At 37.3% G+C, this 23,126-nt stretch overlaps 1 protein-coding gene across 1 annotated transcript in view; it reads right to left on the bottom strand.

Moving 5' to 3' along the window:
• LOC139966044 (macrophage mannose receptor 1-like) overlaps positions 1–23,126 on the bottom strand; it is a 130,239-nt gene that overhangs the window by 62,574 nt on the left and 44,539 nt on the right. The window contains exons 20-29 of the mRNA XM_071968678.1: positions 22,314–22,553; positions 19,230–19,381; positions 18,643–18,764; positions 18,220–18,353; positions 14,894–15,121; positions 14,239–14,408; positions 13,553–13,663; positions 13,143–13,261; positions 11,393–11,541; positions 209–420 (exon numbers count right to left, since the gene is read on the bottom strand). Coding sequence (XP_071824779.1) covers positions 209–420; positions 11,393–11,541; positions 13,143–13,261; positions 13,553–13,663; positions 14,239–14,408; positions 14,894–15,121; positions 18,220–18,353; positions 18,643–18,764; positions 19,230–19,381; positions 22,314–22,553 — 1,637 coding nt within the window. The remainder of the gene's footprint in view (positions 1–208; positions 421–11,392; positions 11,542–13,142; positions 13,262–13,552; positions 13,664–14,238; positions 14,409–14,893; positions 15,122–18,219; positions 18,354–18,642; positions 18,765–19,229; positions 19,382–22,313; positions 22,554–23,126) is intronic.

Raw genomic sequence — 23,126 nt, 5'->3', positions numbered from 1 at the left:
CATTTCACCTTACATGTGACAAAGTTTATGTTATATTATGTTAATATTAATATATAATGTCAATATTATGTTTACTATTAATGTTAACTAATGTTTATGTTTCAAAGAATTAGTTAGATTCTTACTTGTTTAAGAACTGCTAGGACTAATATTCTTATTTCATAAAAATGTTAGGAGGCTATTAAATGAAAAACCTCTTCAATCTTACCTTAAAGCACCTGTTTCCATAACCAATCCAGCCTGGAGCACAATTATTATTGTTGGGTTCAGTAGGGACAGGCACTGTTACAGTTGGTGCTGGGGTGTAACCATCTCTTACACTCTTACAGAGGTAGTTGAAACGTGAGCCACAGTTTTTAACTTGCCATAGTCCAGCAACAGCTCCAGATGTGGCTGCCACACAGTTTCCATTGTTCTCTTCTACAGAAGGCAAGCAATTCAAGTCAAATAACTTTATTTCTGAGCCCAATCTGGGTGCCTCATTATTTTGAAATCAATACCTTCCCCAACTGTTTCATAATTACTAGGTTCCTGGTAATACCAGTGAGTATAAGATACAGCAATGTTGTTGCTCCATTCATACTGTCTGGCTACTGTAAACTTACTGTCAGTGTTTACTAATACCTTTTACATCAATTTAATCTAATACTTACTAGGTTCCTGGTAATACCAGTGAGTATAAGATACAGCAGTGTTGTCACTCCATTGATACTGTCCTGTTACTGCAACTTACTGTCAGTGTTTACTAATACCTTTTACATCAATTTGATCTAATACTTACTAGGTTCCTGGTAATCCCAGTGAGTATAAGATACAGCAGTGTTGTCACTCCATTGATACTGTCCTGCTACTGTAACTTACTGTCAGTGTTTACTAATACCTTTTACATCAATTTGATCTAATACTTACTAGGTTCCTGGTAATACCAGTGAGTATAAGATACAGCAGTGTTGTCACTCCATTGATACTGTCCTGTTACTGTAACTTACTGTCAGTGTTTACTAATACCTTTTACATCAATTTGATCTAATACTTACTAGGTTCCTGGTAATACCAGTGAGTATAAGATACAGCAGTGTTGTCACTCCATTGATACTGTCCTGTTACTGTAACTTACTGTCAGTGTTTACTAATACCTGTTACATCAATTTGATCTAATACTTACTAGGTTCCTGGTAATCCCAGTGAGTATAAGATACAGCAGTGCTGTCACTCCATTGATACTGTCTGGCTACTGTAACTTACTGTCAGTGTTTACTAATACCTTTTACATCAATTTGATCTAATACTTACTAGGTTCCTGGTAATACCAGTGAGTATAAGATACAGCAGTGTTGTCACTCCATTGATACTGTCCTGTAACTGTAACTTACTGTCAGTGTTTACTAATACCTTTTACATCAATTTGATCTAATACTTACTAGGTTCCTGGTAATCCCAGTGAGTATAAGATACAGCAGTGTTGTCACTCCATTGAAACTGTCCTGTTACTGTAACTTACTGTCAGTGTTTACTAATACCTTTTGCATCAATTTGATCTCATACTTACTAGGTTCCTGGTAATACCAGTGAGTATAAGATACAGCAGTGTTGTCACTCCATTGATACTGTCCTGTTACTGTAACTTACTGTCAGTGTTTACTAATACCTTTTATATCAATTTTATCTAATACTTATTAGGTTCCTGGTAATCCCAGTGAGTATAAGATACAGCAGTGCTGTCACTCCATTGATACTGTCCTGCTACTGTAACTTACTGTCAGTGTTTACTAATACCTTTTACATCAATTTTATCTAATACTTACTAGGTTCCTGGTAATACCAGTGAGTATAAGATACAGCAGTGTTGTCACTCCATTGATACTGTCCTGTTACTGTAACTTACTGTCAGTGTTTACTAATACCTTTTACATCAATTTGATCTCATACTTACTAGGTTCCTGGTAATCCCAGTGAGTATAAGATACAGCAGTGCTGTCACTCCATTCATACTGTCCTACTACTGTAACTTACTGTCAGTGTTTACTAATACATTTTACATCAATTTGATCTAATACTTACTAGGTTCCTGGTAATACCAGTGAGTATAAGATACAGCAGTGTTGTCACTCCATTGATACTGTCCTACTACTGTAACTTACTGTCAGTGTTTACTAATACCTTTTACATCAATTTGATCTCATACTTACTAGGTTCCTGGTAATACCAGTGAGTATAAGATACAGCAGTGTTGTCACTCCATTGATACTGTCCTGTTACTGTAACTTACTGTCAGTGTTTACTAATACCTTTTACATCAATTTGATCTCATACTTACTAGGTTCCTGGTAATACCAGTGAGTATAAGATACAGCAGTGTTGTCACTCCATTGATACTGTCCTGTTACTGTAACTTACTGTCAGTGTTTACTAATACCTTTTACATCAATTTGATCTAATACTTACTAGGTTCCTGGTAATCCCAGTGAGTATAAGATACAGCAGTGTTGTCACTCCATTGAAACTGTCCTGTTACTGTAACTTACTGTCAGTGTTTACTAATACCTTTTACATCAATTTGATCTAATACTTACTAGGTTCCTGGTAATACCAGTGAGTATAAGATACAGCAGTGTTGTCACTCCATTGATACTGTCCTGTTACTGTAACTTACTGTCAGTGTTTACTAATACCTTTTACATCAATTTGATCTAATACTTACTAGGTTCCTGGTAATCCCAGTGAGTATAAGATACAGCAGTGTTGTCACTCCATTGAAACTGTCCTGTTACTGTAACTTACTGTCAGTGTTTACTAATACCTTTTACATCAATTTGATCTAATACTTACTTGGTTCCTGGTAATACCAGTGAGTATAAGATACAGCAGTGTTGTCACTCCATTGATACTGTCCTGTTACTGTAACTTACTGTCAGTGTTTACTAATACCTTTTACATCAATTTGATCTAATACTTACTAGGTTCCTGGTAATCCCAGTGAGTATAAGATACAGCAGTGTTGTCACTCCATTGATACTGTCTGGCTACTGTAACTTACTGTCAGTGTTTACTAATACCTTTTACATCAATTTGATCTAATACTTACTAGGTTCCTGGTAATCCCAGTGAGTATAAGATACAGCAGTGCTGTCACTCCATTGATACTGTCTGGCTACTGTAACTTACTGTCAGTGTTTACTAATACCTTTTACATCAATTTGATCTAATACTTACTAGGTTCCTGGTAATCCCAGTGAGTATAAGATACAGCAGTGTTGTCACTCCATTGAAACTGTCCTGTTACTGTAACTTACTGTCAGTGTTTACTAATACCTTTTACATCAATTTGATCTAATACTTACTAGGTTCCTGGTAATCCCAGTGAGTATAAGATACAGCAGTGTTGTCACTCCATTGAAACTGTCTGGCTGCTGTAACTTACTGTCAGTGTTTACTAATACCTTTAACATCAATTTGATCTAATACTTACTAGGTTCCTGGTAATACCAGTGAGTATAAGATACAGCAGTGTTGTCACTCCATTGATACTGTCCTGTTACTGTAACTTACTGTCAGTGTTTACTAATACCTTTTACATCAATTTGATCTAATACTTACTAGGTTCCTGGTAATCCCAGTGAGTATAAGATACAGCAGTGTTGTCACTCCATTGATACTGTCCTGTTACTGTAACTTACTGTCAGTGTTTACTAATACCTTTTACATCAATTTGATCTAATACTTACTAGGTTCCTGGTAATCCCAGTGAGTATAAGATACAGCAGTGTTGTCACTCCATTGATACTGTCTGGCTACTGTAACTTACTGTCAGTGTTTACTAATACCTTTTACATCAATTTGATCTAATACTTACTAGGTTCCTGGTAATCCCAGTGAGTATAAGATACAGCAGTGTTGTCACTCCATTGATACTGTCTGGCTACTGTAACTTACTGTCAGTGTTTACTAATACCTTTTACATCAATTTGATCTAATACTTACTAGGTTCCTGGTAATCCCAGTGAGTATAAGATACAGCAGTGCTGTCACTCCATTGATACTGTCTGGCTACTGTAACTTACTGTCAGTGTTTACTAATACCTTTTACATCAATTTGATCTAATACTTACTAGGTTCCTGGTAATCCCAGTGAGTATAAGATACAGCAGTGCTGTCACTCCATTGATACTGTCTGGCTACTGTAACTTACTGTCAGTGTTTACTAATACCGTTTACATCAATTTGATCTAATACTTACTAGGTTCCTGGTAATCCCAGTGAGTATAAGATACAGCAGTGTTGTCACTCCATTGATACTGTCTGGCTACTGTAACTTCCTGTCAGTGTTTACTAATACCTTTTACATCAATTTGATCTAATACTTACTAGGTTCCTGGTAATCCCAGTGAGTATAAGATACAGCAGTGTTGTCACTCCATTGATACTGTCCTGTTACTGTAACTTACTGTCAGTGTTTACTAATACCTTTTACATCAATTTGATCTAATACTTACAAGGTTCCTGGTAATCCCAGTGAGTATAAGATACAGCAGTGTTGTCACTCCATTGAAACTGTCCTGTTACTGTAACTTACTGTCAGTGTTTACTAATACCTTTTACATCAATTTGATCTAATACTTACTAGGTCCTGGTAATCCCAGTGAGTATAAGATACAGCAGTGTTGTCACTCCATTGAAACTGTCTGGCTACTGTAACTTACTGTCAGTATTTACTAATACCTTTTACATCAATTTGATCTAATACTTACTAGGTTCCTGGTAATCCCAGTGACTATAAGATACAGCAGTGTTGTCACTCCATTGAAACTGTCCTGTTACTGTAACTTACTGTCAGTGTTTACTAATACCTTTTACATCAATTTGATCTAATACTTACTAGGTTCCTGGTAATCCCAGTGAGTATAAGATACAGCAGTGTTGTCACTCCATTGAAACTGTCCTGTTACTGTAACTTACTGTCAGTGTTTACTAATACCTTTTACATCAATTTGATCTAATACTTACTTGGTTCCTGGTAATACCAGTGAGTATAAGATACAGCAGTGTTGTCACTCCATTGATACTGTCCTGTTACTGTAACTTACTGTCAGTGTTTACTAATACCTTTTACATCAATTTGATCTAATACTTACTAGGTTCCTGGTAATCCCAGTGAGTATAAGATACAGCAGTGTTGTCACTCCATTGAAACTGTCCTGTTACTGTAACTTACTGTCAGTGTTTACTAATACCTTTTACATCAATTTGATCTAATACTTACTTGGTTCCTGGTAATACCAGTGAGTATAAGATACAGCAGTGTTGTCACTCCATTGATACTGTCCTGTTACTGTAACTTACTGTCAGTGTTTACTAATACCTTTTACATCAATTTGATCTAATACTTACTAGGTTCCTGGTAATCCCAGTGAGTATAAGATACAGCAGTGTTGTCACTCCATTGATACTGTCCTGTTACTGTAACTTACTGTCAGTGTTTACTAATACCTTTTACATCAATTTGATCTAATACTTATTAGGTTCCTGGAAATCCCAGTGAGTATAAGATACAGCAGTGCTGTCACTCCATTGATACTGTCCTGCTACTGTAACTTACTGTCAGTGTTTACTAATACCTTTTACATCAATTTGATCTAATACTTACTAGGTTCCTGGTAATACCAGTGAGTATAGATACAGCAGTGTTGTCACTCCATTGATACTGTCTGGCTACTGTAACTTACTGTCAGTGTTTACTAATACCTTTTACATCAATTTGATCTAATACTTACTAGGTTCCTGGTAATCCCAGTGAGTATAAGATACAGCAGTGTTGTCACTCCATTGATACTGTCTGGCTACTGTAACTTACTGTCAGTGTTTACTAATACCTTTTACATCAATTTGATCTAATACTTACTAGGTTCCTGGTAATCCCAGTGAGTATAAGATACAGCAGTGCTGTCACTCCATTGATACTGTCTGGCTACTGTAACTTACTGTCAGTGTTTACTAATACCTTTTACATCAATTTGATCTAATACTTACTAGGTTCCTGGTAATCCCAGTGAGTATAAGATACAGCAGTGCTGTCACTCCATTGATACTGTCTGGCTACTGTAACTTACTGTCAGTGTTTACTAATACCTGTTACATCAATTTGATCTAATACTTACTAGGTTCCTGGTAATCCCAGTGAGTATAAGATACAGCAGTGCTGTCACTCCATTGATACTGTCTGGCTACTGTAACTTACTGTCAGTGTTTACTAATACCTTTTACATCAATTTGATCTAATACTTACTAGGTTCCTGGTAATCCCAGTGAGTATAAGATACAGCAGTGTTGTCACTCCATTGATATTGTCTGGCTACTGTAACTTCCTGTCAGTGTTTACTAATACCTTTTACATCAATTTGATCTAATACTTACTAGGTTCCTGGTAATCCCAGTGAGTATAAGATACAGCAGTGTTGTCACTCCATTGATACTGTCTGGCTACTGTAACTTACTGTCAGTGTTTACTAATACCTTTTACATCAATTTGATCTAATACTTACAAGGTTCCTGGTAATCCCAGTGAGTATAAGATACAGCAGTGTTGTCACTCCATTGAAACTGTCCTGTTACTGTAACTTACTGTCAGTGTTTACTAATACCTTTTACATCAATTTGATCTAATACTTACTAGGTTCCTGGTAATCCCAGTGAGTATAAGATACAGCAGTGTTGTCACTCCATTGAAACTGTCTGGCTGCTGTAACTTACTGTCAGTGTTTACTAATACCTTTTACATCAATTTGATCTAATACTTACTAGGTTCCTGGTAATCCCAGTGAGTATAAGATACAGCAGTGTTGTCACTCCATTGATACTGTCTGGCTACTGTAACTTACTGTCAGTGTTTACTAATACCTTTTACATCAATTTGATCTAATACTTACAAGGTTCCTGGTAATCCCAGTGAGTATAAGATACAGCAGTGTTGTCACTCCATTGAAACTGTTCTGTTACTGTAACTTACTGTCAGTGTTTACTAATACCTTTTACATCAATTTGATCTAATACTTACTAGGTCCTGGTAATCCCAGTGAGTATAAGATACAGCAGTGTTGTCACTCCATTGAAACTGTCTGGCTACTGTAACTTACTGTCAGTATTTACTAATACCTTTTACATCAATTTGATCTAATACTTACTAGGTTCCTGGTAATCCCAGTGACTATAAGATACAGCAGTGTTGTCACTCCATTGATACTTTCCTGCTACTGTAACTTACTGTCAGTGTTTACTAATACGTTTTACATCAATTTGATCTAATACTTACTAGGTTCCTGGTAATCCCAGTGAGTATAAGATACAGCAGTGCTGTCACTCCATTGATACTGTCCTGTTACTGTAACTTACTGTCAGTGTTTACTAATACCTTTTACATCAATTTGATCTAATACTTACTAGGTTCCTGGTAATCCCAGTGAGTATAAGATACAGCAGTGCTGTCACTCCATTGATACTTTCCTGCTACTGTAACTTACTGTCAGTGTTTACTAATACCTTTTACATCAATTTGATCTAATACTTACTGGGTTCCTGGTAATCCCAGTGAATATAAGATACAGCAGTGCTGTCACTCCATTGATACTGTCCTGTAACTGTAACTTACTGTCAGTGTTTACTAATACCTTTTACATCAATTTGATCTAATACTTATTAGGTTCCTGGTAATCCCAGTGAGTATAAGATACAGCAGTGCTGTCACTCCATTGATACTGTCCTGCTACTGTAACTTACTGTCAGTGTTTACTAATACCTTTTACATCAATTTGATCTAATACTTACTAGGTTCCTGGTAATACCAGTGAGTATAAGATACAGCAGTGTTGTCACTCCATTGATACTGTCCTGTAACTGTAACTTACTGTCAGTGTTTACTAATACCTTTTACATCAATTTGATCTAATACTTACTTGGTTCCTGGTAATCCCAGTGAGTATAAGATACAGCAGTGTTGTCACTCCATTGATACTGTCTGGCTACTGTAACTTACTGTCAGTGTTTACTAATACCTTTTACATCAATTTAATCTAATACTTACTAGGTTCCTGGTAATACCAGTGAGTATAAGATACAGCAGTGTTGTCACTCCATTGATACTGTCCTGTTACTGTAACTTACTGTCAGTGTTTACTAATACCTTTTACATCAATTTGATCTAATACTTACTAGGTTCCTGGTAATACCAGTGAGTATAAGATACAGCAGTGTTGTCACTCCATTGAAACTGTCCTGTTACTGTAACTTACTGTCAGTGTTTACTAATACCTTTTACATCAATTTGATCTAATACTTACTAGGTTCCTGGTAATACCAGTGAGTATAAGATACAACAGTGTTGTCACTCCATTGATACTGTCCTGTTACTGTAACTTACTGTCAGTGTTTACTAATACCTTTTACATCAATTTGATCTAACACTTACTAGGTTCCTGGTAATCCCAGTGAGTATAAGATACAGCAGTGTTGTCACTCCATTGAAACTGTCCTGTTACTGTAACTTACTGTCAGTGTTTACTAATACCTTTTACATCAATTTGATCTAATACTTACTTGGTTCCTGGTAATACCAGTGAGTATAAGATACAGCAGTGTTGTCACTCCATTGATACTGTCCTGTTACTGTAACTTACTGTCAGTGTTTACTAATACCTTTTACATCAATTTGATCTAATACTTACTAGGTTCCTGGTAATCCCAGTGAGTATAAGATACAGCAGTGTTGTCACTCCATTGATACTGTCCTGTTACTGTAACTTACTGTCAGTGTTTACTAATACCTTTTATATCAATTTTATCTAATACTTATTAGGTTCCTGGAAATCCCAGTGAGTATAAGATACAGCAGTGCTGTCACTCCATTGATACTGTCCTGCTACTGTAACTTACTGTCAGTGTTTACTAATACCTTTTACATCAATTTGAACTAATACTTACTAGGTTCCTGGTAATACCAGTGAGTATAAGATACAGCAGTGTTGTCACTCCATTGATACTGTCTGGCTACTGTAACTTACTGTCAGTGTTTACTAATACCTTTTACATCAATTTGATCTAATACTTACTAGGTTCCTTGTAATCCCAGTGAGTATAAGATACAGCAGTGTTGTCACTCCATTGATACTGTCTGGCTACTGTAACTTACTGTCAGTGTTTACTAATACCTTTTACATCAATTTGATCTAATACTTACTAGGTTCCTGGTAATCCCAGTGAGTATAAGATACAGCAGTGTTGTCACTCCATTGATACTGTCTGGCTACTGTAACTTACTGTCAGTGTTTACTAATACCTTTTACATCAATTTGATCTAATACTTACTAGGTTCCTGGTAATCCCAGTGAGTATAAGATACAGCAGTGCTGTCACTCCATTGATACTGTCTGGCTACTGTAACTTACTGTCAGTGTTTACTAATACCTTTTACATCAATTTGATCTAATACTTACTAGGTTCCTGGTAATCCCAGTGAGTATAAGATACAGCAGTGTTGTCACTCCATTGATACTGTCTGGCTACTGTAACTTACTGTCAGTGTTTACTAATACCTTTTACATCAATTTGATCTAATACTTACAAGGTTCCTGGTAATCCCAGTGAGTATAAGATACAGCAGTGTTGTCACTCCATTGAAACTGTCCTGTTACTGTAACTTACTGTCAGTGTTTACTAATACCTTTTACATCAATTTGATCTAATACTTACTAGGTCCTGGTAATCCCAGTGAGTATAAGATACAGCAGTGTTGTCACTCCATTGATACTGTCCTGTAACTGTAACTTACTGTCAGTGTTTACTAATACCTTTTACATCAATTTGATCTAATACTTACTAGGTTCCTGGTAATCCCAGTGAGTATAAGATACAGCAGTGTTGTCACTCCATTGATACTGTCTGGCTACTGTAACTTACTGTCAGTGTTTACTAATACCTTTTACATCAATTTGATCTAATACTTACTAGGTTCCTGATAATCCCAGTGAGTATAAGATACAGCAGTGTTGTCACTCCATTGATACTGTCTGGCTACTGTAACTTACTGTCAGTGTTTACTAATACCTTTTACATCAATTTGATCTAATACTTACTAGGTTCCTGGTATTCCCAGTGAGTATAAGATACAGCAGTGCTGTCACTCCATTGATACTGTCCTGTTACTGTAACTTACTGTCAGTGTTAAATAATACCTTTTACATCAATTTGATCTAATACTTACTAGGTTCCTGGTAATCCCAGTGAGTATAAGATACAGCAGTGCTGTCACTCCATTGATACTGTCCTGTTACTGTAACTTACTGTCAGTGTTTACTAATACCTTTTACATCAATTTGATCTAATACTTACTAGGTTCCTGGTAATCCCAGTGAGTATAAGATACAGCAGTGCTGTCACTCCATTCATACTGTCTGGCTACTGTAACTTACTGTCAGTCACTAATACCTTTTACATCAATTTTATCTAATACTTACAAGGTTCCTGGTAATCCCAGTGAGTATAAGATACAGCGGTGTCACTCCATTGATACTGTCCTGCTACTGTAATTTACTGTCAGTGTTTACTAATACCTTTTACATCAATTTGATCTAATATTTACTAGGTTCCTGGTAATACCAGTGAGTATAAGATACAGCAGTGTTGTCACTCCATTGATACTGTCCTGCTACTGTAACTTACTGTCAGTGTTTACTAATACCTTTTACATCAATTTGATCTAATACTTACTAGGTTCCTGATAATCCCAGTGAGTATAAGATACAGCGGTGTCACTCCATTGATACTGTCCTGCTACTGTAATTTACTGTCAGTGTTTACTAATACCTTTTACATCAATTTGATCGAATACTTACTAGGTTCCTGGTATTCCCAGTGAGTATAAGATACAGCAGTACTGTCACTCCATTGATACTGTCCGGCTACTGTAACTTACTGTCAGTGTTTAATAATACCTTTTACATCAATTTGATCTAATACTTACTAGGTTCCTGGTAATCCCAGTGAGTATAAGATACAGCAGTGTTGTCACTCCATTGATACTGTCCTGTTACTGTAACTTACTGTCAGTGTTAAATAATACCTTTTACATCAATTTGATCTAATACTTACTAGGTTCCTGGTAATCCCAGTGAGTATAAGATACAGCAGTGCTGTCACTCCATTGATACTGTCCTGTTTCTCTAACTTACTGTCAGTGTTAAATAATACCTTTTACATTAATTTTAACTAATACTTACTAGGTTACTGGTAATCCCAGTGAGTATAAGATACAGCAGTGTTGTCACTCCATTGATACTGTCCTGTTACTGTAACTTACTGTCAGTGTTAAATAATACCTTTTACATTAATTTTAACTAATACTTACTAGGTTCCTGGTAATCCCAGTGAGTATAAGATACAGCAGTGTTGTCACTCCATTGATACTGTCCTGCTACTGTCAAATCATTCAGTCCAATCCATACAGGGTTTCCATTCTCCTGGCTCAGGATACTTGTTACCACAGTTTGCTCAAATCTGACAAAGTTAAACAAGAAGAGAAAGCCTTTTTGTATCACATAATGGATAATCACCATTGCAATTATTCCTCAGTGCATAAATGTTTACATGAAAGACATAACACACATACTAACAGAGCACAATGACATATTTTACAGAACTTTTCTAAATTTCTCACTTTAATAATATAAATTTGTGTCAACTCTAATTATATTGAAAAGGATGGATGCATCAATTGACCAAGAAAAATAAAGGCTGCAAAACTATAGACTAATTTTAAAAAGCAAGAAATCCTGAAAAGAATCGAACATAAACAGTATAGTAACCTAAAGAGGTCTTGTGCTCTACTTATTCAACTGTCCAATCCTTAATTGTTTATTTCCCATCCAATATTTGTTTGTTAATGGTGCCAGTTAGAAGGTTCAAACCTTGCAAATCTCAACTAAAGATTACACCTCAGTCTCATTCCATACACAGACAAAACGCTCAAGGAACTTTATCAACAGAACTTCATTTGAGTCACTTCTGTGCTGCTTTAATTAACTTAAGAACATCTCACTTATCTTTTGTTTTATTTTCTTAGCTTTAAAAGGGCTATTGTACACATACCTATCACTATAATAGAGGCAAGATAAGTTCCTGCAGCCCTACAAGCAGCCTGTGCATTAGACCAGGATGAAGCTACCTTGATATACCTATCACCAATAGAGGCAAGATTAGCCCCTGCAGCCCTACAAGCAGCCTGTGCATTAGACCAGGATGAAGCTACCTTGACTAACCTATCACCAATATAGGCAAGAGTAGCCCATGCAGCCCTACAAGCAGCCTGTACATAAGAACAGGATGAAGCTACCTTGACGAACCTATCACCAATAGAGGCAAGATTAGCCCCTGCAGTCCTACAAGCAGCCTGTGCATTAGACCAGGATGAAGCTACCTTGACTAACCTATCACCAATATAGGCAAGAGTAGCCCCTGCAGCCCTACAAGCAGCCTGTGCATTAGACCAGGATGAAGCTACCTTGACTAACCTATCACCAATATAGGCAAGAGTAGCCCCTGCAACCCTACAAGCAGCCTGTGCATTAGACCAGGATGAAGCTACCTTGACATACCTATCACCAATAGAGGCAAGAGTAGCCCCTGCAGCCCTACAAGCAGCCTGTACATAAGAACAGGATGAAGCTACCTTGACATACCTATCACCAATAGAGGCAAGAGTAGCCCCTGCAGTCCTGAAAGCAGCCTTTACATTAGACCAGGATGAAGCTACCTTGACATACCTATCACCAGTATAGGCAAGATTAGCCCCTGCAACCCTACAAGCAGCCTGTACATAAGAACAGGATGAAGCTATTTTGACATACCTATCACCAATAGAGGCAAGAGTAGCCCCTGCAGTCCTACAAGCAGCCTGTGCATTAGACCAGGATGAAGCTACCTTGACAAACCTATCACCAAAGAGGCAAGATTAGCCCCTGCAGTCCTACAAGCAGCCTTTGCATTAGACCAGGATGAGGCTACCTTGACATACAAATCACCAATAGAGGCAAGATTAGCCCCTGCAGCCCTTCAAGCAGCCTGTGCTTGAGACCAGGATGAAGGCTACCTTCACATACCTATCACCAATAGAGGCAAGAGTAGCCCCTGCAGTCCTACAAGCAGCCTGTGCATTAGACCAGGATGAAGCTACCTTGCCTGGGACACCATAGCAAGAGGATCCATAGGAGACCCAGCCCTGTGGAAAAAGATTAAATCATGATTAGTCATGTTATGACATAAACGACAGTTTCGGTTGTTATTTACTCTGCTTGTACAACTTATTAATATGTTTACACACATAGAGAGGGATGTTTTACTATAATTTCTTAATGCTACAAGAACAGGAAGAGGTCGGTTTTCTTTCTCTTAAAGTCTACTGCACCAAAGAGATTACATAAAAAAACATCAACAAGCCTGACAGACATTAACATATACCAACACAAAATTTACTTACTTTGTTAAATCTTGACATGATTTAAATTCTTACCAAGTCACAACCAGAAGGTGTGACAGGTGGTTCAGTGCCTTCTATTATCATTTTACCCATCTTACAGATTGAGGGATTAATCATTGAGCATCTCTCATCATTCCAAGCACCCTGAAAGAAATTAAACAAAAGAGAAAACTAAACGCTAGAAATACATAGTATTCCACACCTCACCCAGTTTATTTGTTTGAAGTCAAGCTAGGAACTTAAATGTTCTCAAGGGATTTCAAACTTGAAAATCATAGCATTCACACCCATCTAGCTTGTAAAGATTGGATGCCAAACTAGGAAAACATGATTTCACATCCTACCTAGCTTGCTCTTATGGGATGCCAAACTAGGAAAACATGATGTCACATCCTACCTAGCTTGCTCTTATGCAATTTCATACTCACACACGTAAAATTCACACCCCGCCTACCCAGTTCTCATGGGATGTCAAAATAGGACATGTAGAATTCACATCCCACATAGCTTGTTCAGATGGGATGTCAAACTATGAACACATAGAATTCACATGCCATCTAGATTGTTTTTTATCAATTGAACTATTATTCATATTAATGAAAATTCAATACAAAATTTCACCAGTTTAGAATACAATTTAGGACTTGTATCAAAGGAAACATTGTATCAGGTATATTTGAAGGATATATGTGTTTCAATCATTTTATAGCACTACTTACCCCTCCATCCATCTCCACACAGTCTTCATCTGCACCAAGGAAGTTGTTGGGTTCGTTGTCATTCCAGTATGTGTAGTCAGTAGCAGTTCCATCAACCCACTCAAAGGTCAGTGAAACACGAAGATCATTCATTCCAATCCAGAAATGGGTCAAAGGTCCTGTAACTCCAGCTGAGAAGTGATGACTTATTTTTGTAAATCAGTTAAATGCAAAGAGGAATCTCTTATTCACTATAGAATTAGAAAAGTATCAGCTCATTATATTGATATCTGCTCTCACCTTTTGCTTAGATTTACTCAGTCAATTATGATTTGAAAATGAAGTCTAGGAAATGTATCTATGTTTGGTAATGCCAGTATTTGTGATGCAGTTTGTTGGATAATTATAGGCTAGTGTCCCAAATATTAATATTGGCAATTTTATGGAGATACAGCCTGCAGTCTTTCCCGCTGTTTCATTTGAGGTTGTATGTTTCTTCCCAAACATACGTATATAATACTTATTGGATCCTAGACTTACTCTGCTTCACAAGAGCAACCACAACTCAATGTTTAATCTTCATCCTTCTCTCTATGTACTTTTGTTCCCCTCTGCTATTTTAATCACTTTCAATGTTTTCAAGAAACTTGTAATATGTTTATTTTCCTCCACTTACACTGAGCCACAAGGGCAGCAACGAATTCATTTTCATTGCTGTTATGTATTGAGGCTAGTTCTGAGTCTGAGGTAGAACTAAGACTTCTACACTGGTCTCGTGCATCTTGCCAAGAGCCTTCACTGAGTTGGACGTAGAAGCAGTAATCACCATAGGCCTTCCATCCAACAGGACATCGGTAAATAGGAGAGAGTGTTGGGGGAATCTCCTCCAAGGATACATCATAGACTGTGAATGAAGAACAAATAAAACATTCCAACACAATTAAGGACAAGGTGACACCCATCTATCTGCCTAAATTATCTCATGCTGAGCAATATAGCTAATGATATCATTGCCACTCTGAAGGAGGTAGCAACCTGCTAACAGTTTTAATTAAAACAACCACTAAATAAGTTTATTTATGTAATAGGTCGAAGCTTATTAGACTAGACACCATCTGTGGTACTTTATGTTCTTTATTGTGGATGTTGACTAGTTTGTAGAGCCCAAACAAACTCCCCTCTTCAAACTCCTTAAATTAGATAAGTCTTCCTGAATATACATGAAAGTTAGCAGGTATAAATCTACATGCAAGTGTACCATGAGAACTGCAAAATTGGCTGATAACTAAAGATAAAGGCTTACAATTTGTATATGACACATCGACACTGGCAAGAATGATTAACTGCTAACTAGAGGTTGAAGTTCCCCAAAATTCAGTAACATAATCAACTCAGCAAATAGATGGCAGTATTCACAATTTCACATTAATGTGCCCGTCACATTTAGAAATTGTATTATTCTTTCTCTTTTGTTAAATTATTGCTTCCATAGGGAGGATGAGATATTTGTAGTTCCTTGCCAGTTGGGCCATATACAGCTATGTCAGTTGCCATAGCAGCAGTTGCATGGTAATATTTATTTTTTCTAAGTAGCGCTACTCTCTGATGGCGTACGGTAGGGTGAAGTCCATGACTGAAATTTCCAAAATGTCAACGTGCCACAAAATATTTAGAACTGCAGTATCGCAAGATGCGATGATAGCTGGCACGTTCATATGGGAATGGGAAAGTAACAGTTTTGTGAAATGGTTCACTTTCGCATCTGGGTCTACCATAGGACATGTAAACGTATGTGTGCGTACGCGCGATATATGTACACTGTGTTAGCCTAGGTCTATTCCCTGTATCTAAAAAGCACAAGAGGATAAAGTCGATCTAGTTTATGCAGGGAGTTCCATAACAACTCCTTGGTATATGTATAATTACCTTCACGCAGTATTTGAATTTCACAGATTGACAATGAGTGGTAATCTTCCTAGTGTTAAAAGTAAGTATAAAATGAACAAAAAATAGGAAAATTTCACAATAATTTTATCACTGTTAAGAATGATTCTGGAGTCAGGACTCCAAGCCTAAATTTTTGTAGTGTTGGGTTCAAAAAAGAATTTAGTCATGTTAAGGCTATAGCTACTTCATAAATGGTATTGCCAGATTGCATAGCTAATGATAAATTTGTTCATTTGCAGTCAATGTTTGCTGGAGATGAAATATGCAACTCTGTGGATTGCCCTCTTGTTTACTTTGTAGTAATGCTTTAAAAACATGATTGAACAAACATCATGACTTCAACAGACAACCTCACATAGTGAATGAGATGCTGGCTATTGACAGTTGTACATGGCATTAGGTACTTTTCATACTGCCATTGCTGCAGCCTAATACGGGTCGTACTAATTAGCGTCAACAGGCCCATATCACGACAACTCAAGACAACAAGTTTAAAATACCATTAAATACAATGGTTGTAATCAGAGTGTATCTGGAAACACATTTAAAACTGACTGTCACCATCGTGCATACATATTTTTCACGGGAAAAAAATGTTTTTGTCGTAAAGATGGTCAACTTTCTCCGTCCATAGAATTGGACGACGTGATGCTAGTGCGCTTGCGCAATGACATTGGACCGCACCATTATTTTATTTTTTTCCAAGAACGATAAAAGATTGGAACTCTTTGCCTCCAGAATTGATTTCAATAACGTCTGCTGACAATTTTAAAGTGAAAACATCTAGGTACTTTTCAATATGCAAGACATGACTTGGTGATGTCACTTTATCTAATATCATCCTTTGCGAGATGGACACCAGACTATTGCAGAGTACCGACGTAGATGTACTTTTAATAATGCAGCCTAACACATGCAGTCAATGAGATATGCTGGAGTAACGGTGACAGCCCGATATTCATAAGGTTCTATATTCATAAGGTTCATTGTTCGTAAGGATCATCATTTATAAGGTTCATTGTTCATAAGGTTCGCTATTCATAATGAGCAAAAAGGTTCATTGTTCATAAGGTTCGTTATTCATCAGAAAAAAAAAGGTTCATTGTTCATAATTGGTAAAAGGGTTTGATATTCATAATGGTAAAAAAGGTTAGTTGTTCATAATTGGTAAAGGGTTCGATATTCATAATGGTAAAAAAGGTTAGTTATTCATAATAGGATGCAGGGTTCGATATTCATAATACAGCAAAGGTTTCGCAATCTGTAATAGACAAAATATTCATAATGGAATAAAGGGTAAAAGGGCTTTTGCACTTGTATGACGCACTTCTCTCCTATATGAATAACAAACCTTTTTTCACATTATGGATTACAAACCCTTTAATTCATTATGAATTACGAACCCTTTGATCCAGTATGAATATCGGACCTTTTCTCCTATTATGAATAACAAACCTTTTTTCCCAATATGAATAACGGACCTTTCGCTCCATAATGAATATCGGACCTTTCTTCCTATTATGAATTATGAACTTTTGTCTATTATGGATTACGAACCCTTTGTTCTATTATGAATATCGACACCTTTTCCCATTTTGTCCATTATGGATATCAAACCGTTTTGCTCATTATGAATATCGAACCTTTGTTTCCATTATGAATACCGGACCTTATGAATAAGGTTCCCTTTTTATTATGCATAACAAACCTTTATTTCCATTATGAATAGCGAACCATTTTATTGAAAAAATGCACGTTATGAATAACCAACCTTATGAACAATGACCCTTATGAATAGCGGACCTTATGAATATCGAGCAGACCCCGGAGTAACAGTATGCCATTACTTCAGCCTAATCAATGAGATTTTGGAGTATATGTACTTATTACTGTAGCCGAATACACACAGTCAATGAGATGGCTGGATTAACATGCAGTATGCCATTACAGGTAAACATAGTTAGCTATGACGTTCAATAGAAACAGAAGAAGACGGAAGTGATAGTATGTACGTGCTGATAAGCTCGTAATGAGGGTTGAGGGTGGATAACTAACTTGTATTTTTGTCACAGATTAGTCCTTCCATGCTAGTGATGCAGCTATCATCATTCCACAGGCCACTCGTCCAGATCTCCACACAGTCTTCACCTTCTTCACCATAATTATCTGGTTGCCTTAGATCCCAACGACTAACACAGAGAAAAAAGAATGTTTGATTAACTAACTACAAGCTGATACAAAGTGTATGCAGAAACAAGTGAAAAATATCATATCAGGAACAAGATCACAAAAGTTGTCATCAATAATTAGAATAGGTTGACATATTTCAACACGTTAATCCCGATACTCCAAAAGATAAGTGCCAGCTTGATATCAACTTTAGTTAACTGTTAAACAGAGTTGCTGTTACTTGTATTATAGAATCATGCCGTCAGTGTCCTTTGATTAAACTGAGACAGTACTGTGTTTTATACTCACGAGAACCCAGTTTCACTTAATTTGGTTCCGTCAACCCACTCAAAGTCCCCTTCATCGCTTTGATCATGAAGGCCTATCCAGTAGCCACCATCTAAAGAAACGATCTGAGTAGTAATCCAATTCTGAAATAAAAGAGTTATTTTTCCAAGAGTTTGTACAGAGAATCAGCCTAATTCCCATAATGGCAGCAGCTACCTGAATGTTACATGTTGGGGTAGTCATGCATTTAAGGAATAAGAAGAAAACCACAGTGCAACAAAGCTGTGCAGCTGTTATATCTGAATTAATGCAAGAAACGTTAAACTGTGATATATTCAACTTCAGGAATGGGAGACCAGCTTCTACTGCTAACATAACGTTCAGATGATTGAATTTTTTTTACCAAAAGCAAACGCCTACTGGCTCTAATAAGTAAATCATAACTTCAATGTAAAAATCAAGTGTCTGCAAAACAAAGGTATCTTATGGATAAAAAGGCAGCTCCTCTGGATCATGAGTTAAAACATTTTGTGCAGAGCTGTTCTAAGGGAGCAAGTACTTCTTATAAGTTAAAAGATTATGGTTGGGAATTATGTTTACAGTCATACCTCCACTTCTGAACTCTTGATAACCACTAAGTCTGCATCCATTGCTTGACACTCTGATCTGGCTTCGTACCACTTCTTTCTTGCATGCTTGTCAAAGAAGTAGCACTTACCCTGAAACATATCCCACCCTGATGGACACTGTTCACCAACAGCTGCAGATACAAATGGAAACACACACACATTAACTCACAGAAGAAACATATCCCATCCTGATGGACACTGTTCACCAACAGCTACAGGTACAAATGGAAAAACACTCACAATAACTCACAGATGAAACATATCCCATCCTGATGGACACTGTTCACCAACAGCTACAGATACAAATGGAAACACACGCACAATAACTCACAGAAGAAACATATCCCATCCTGTTGGACACTGTTCACCAACAGCTACAGGTACAAATGGAAAAACACTCACAATAACTCACAGCTGACCAATATGCCATCCTGATGGACACTGTTCATCAACAGCTACAGGTACAAATGGAAACACATGCACAATAACTCACAGCTGACCAATATGCCTCGATACACTGTTCATCAACAGCTACAGGTACACATGGAAACACACACACAATAACTCACAGCTGACCAATATGCCATCCTGATGGACACTGTTCATCAACAGCTACAGGTACAAATGGAAACACATGCACAATAACTCACAGCTGACCAATATGCCATCCTGATGGACACTGTTCATCAACAGCTACAGGTACAAATGGAAAAACACTCACAATAACTCACAGAAGAAGCATATCCCATCCTGATGGACACTGTTCACCAACAGCTGCAGATACAAATGGCAACACACGCACAATAACTCACAGAAGAAACATATCCCATCCTGTTGGACACTGTTCACCAACAGCTACAGGTACAAATGGAAAAACACTCACAATAACTCACAGCTGACCAATATGCCATCCTGATGGACACTGTTCATCAACAGCTACAGGTACAAATGGAAACACACGCACAATAACTCACAGCTGACCAATATGCCATCCTGATGGACACTGTTCATCAACAGCTACAGGTACAAATGGAAACACATGCACAATAACTCACAGCTGACCAATATGCCTCGATACACTGTTCATCAACAGCTACAGGTACACATGGAAACACACACACAATAACTCACAGCTGACCAATATGCCATCCTGATGGACACTGTTCATCAACAGCTACAGGTACACATGGAAACACACGCACAATAACTCACAGCTGACCAATATGCCATCCTGATGGACACTGTTCATCAACAGCTACAGGTACAAATGGAAACACATGCACAATAACTCACAGCTGACCAATATGCCTCGATACACTGTTCATCAACAGCTACAGGTACAAATGGAAACACATGCACAATAACTCACAGATGAACATATATGCCATCCTGTTGGACACTGTTCATCAACAGCTACAGGTACAAATGGAAACACACTCACAGTAACTCACAGATGAAACATATCCCATCCTGATGGACACTGTTCACCAACAGCTACAGATACAAATGGAAACACATGCACAATAACTCACAGAAGAAACATATCCCATCCTGATGGACACTGTTCACCAACAGCTACAGGTACAAACAGAAACACACTCACATTAACTCACAGATGAAACATATCCCATCCTGATGGACACTGTTCATCAACAGCTACAGGTACAAACAGAAACACACTCACAATTACTCACAGAAGAAACATATCCCATCCTGATGGACACTGTTCACCAACAGCTACAGGTACAAATGGAAACACACTCACAGTAACTCAAAGATGAAACATATCCCATCCTGATGGACACTGTTCACCAACAGCTGCAGATACAAATGGCAACACACGCACAATAACTCACAGAAGAAACATATCCCATCCTGATGGACACTGTTCACCAACAGCTACAGGTACAAACAGAAACACACTCACATTAACTCACAGATGAAACATATCCCATCCTGATGGACACTGTTCATCAACAGCTACAGGTACAAACAGAAACACACTCACAATTACTCACAGAAGAAACATATCCCATCCTGATGGACACTGTTCACCAACAGCTACAGGTACAAATGGAAACACACTCACAGTAACTCACAGAAGAAACATATCCCATCCTGATGGACACTGTTCACCAACAGCTACAGGTACAAATGGAAACACACTCACAGTAACTCACAGATGAAACATATCCCATCCTGATGGACACTGTTCACCAACAGCTGCAGATACAAATGGCAACACACGCACAATAACTCACAGAAGAAACATATCCCATCCTGATGGACACTGTTCACCAACAGCTACAGGTACAAATGGAAACACACTCACAGTAACTCACAGATGAAACATATCCCATCCTGATGGACACTGTTCACCAACAGCTGCAGATACAAATGGCAACACACGCACAATAACTCACAGAAGAAACATATCCCATCCTGATGGACACTGTTCACCAACAGCTACAGGTACAAACAGAAACACACGCACAATAACTCACAGCTGACCTTATCAAATGATAATCTGAGTTTAGATTAAAATATAACAAATTTTCTCTAATGATATATATGATATGAAACAAAATGGAGTCCTGTGTAATATTTTGCACATTATTTTGCTATGCTGCCACTCACTGGTTGCTATGGTAAAAAAAAACATTCATCCCTTGGTACATCCACACACACACACACACATGTTTGTGTTTCATTCTGACCGAGGACCCCATTGTATTTTCCATTGTTCAAATCCACGTACCCTAACCTTAACAATACCCCATACAATAGAATTCTTTCGAGGACGTGGTGATTCTTTAGAAATCACAACCGAGGACCTGGAATTCTTTTGTTCAAGTCCTCGGTCGGATAGAAAAACAAACGCACACACACAGGCTGACACAGCCATATATATCAACAGGGATGATTACTCAAGTCTCTATTAGTAGTCTAAACAAACTATCAAATTATTTAATAGATAATTAGATAATGAAATAGGGGTGCAATCCACTAAAGAATAAGGGAAACAGCTCTTTAGCTAACACATTGGAAAGTGTGGTTACTCACGCCTCTCATAGTAGTCTATATCTTCCATATACGTGGTAGAAACCCCAGAGTAAAGATTGCTGGCATCACTCAGGGAGCAATCCATTGTCTTGGTGTTGTATTCAATTGATCTGCATGTAAATCCAGATTGCTGTATACACTGCCTAGCACACTCCTCTGGGTAGATGTTAGTTAACTGTAGATTGTCATATCCATCCAAGTACATGCTGTGGTACACATTGAAATTATCTACCAGATATCCTGTCAAAAACCATACATCATCTGGTTACAGTCTACTATGTCAGATTATTCAATATATTTTAATTCAAATAACTTGTTCTTTAGAGTGACCTTATGCAAAAAGAACAAACAAATGTCTTGACTGACTTCGTTGAACTTTTGATGTCAAAATAGAGACCAATATTAACTTGCTTGGGCATGGTTGCCATTGTTTATATACCAAGGATACACACTCTGATTTATAACCTATTATATTAATTATTCATTAACACAAAAAGTGAGAATACCAAACCACATACAATTTTCTTTATACAAAACCAATGGGAAAGCCATTTTCCTCTCACAGGCTACTGTGTATGCCTTCTGACTAATGCAATGTACAAATCTATCACACTGTTACTACTAGCAGGGTAAGGGGTAGTGTTTTGATCATATTTTGAGAAGTAATGAATTGATTTTATGCTTTTTAGACTAAATTATCATTATTAATTGGCAGATACTAAATATCTTGAACCTTATGACTGTCCTACTGGACCTAAAACAATAAATGTTAGTGTTCTTCTTGATGTTTAAGTTAGCAAGCAAAGCAAATTG

This window comes from Apostichopus japonicus, chromosome 4 (assembly GCF_037975245.1).
Source record: "Apostichopus japonicus isolate 1M-3 chromosome 4, ASM3797524v1, whole genome shotgun sequence".
Classification (NCBI taxonomy): Eukaryota; Metazoa; Echinodermata; class Holothuroidea; order Aspidochirotida; family Stichopodidae; genus Apostichopus; species Apostichopus japonicus.
This window is presented reverse-complemented; position numbering and strand designations above follow the sequence as displayed.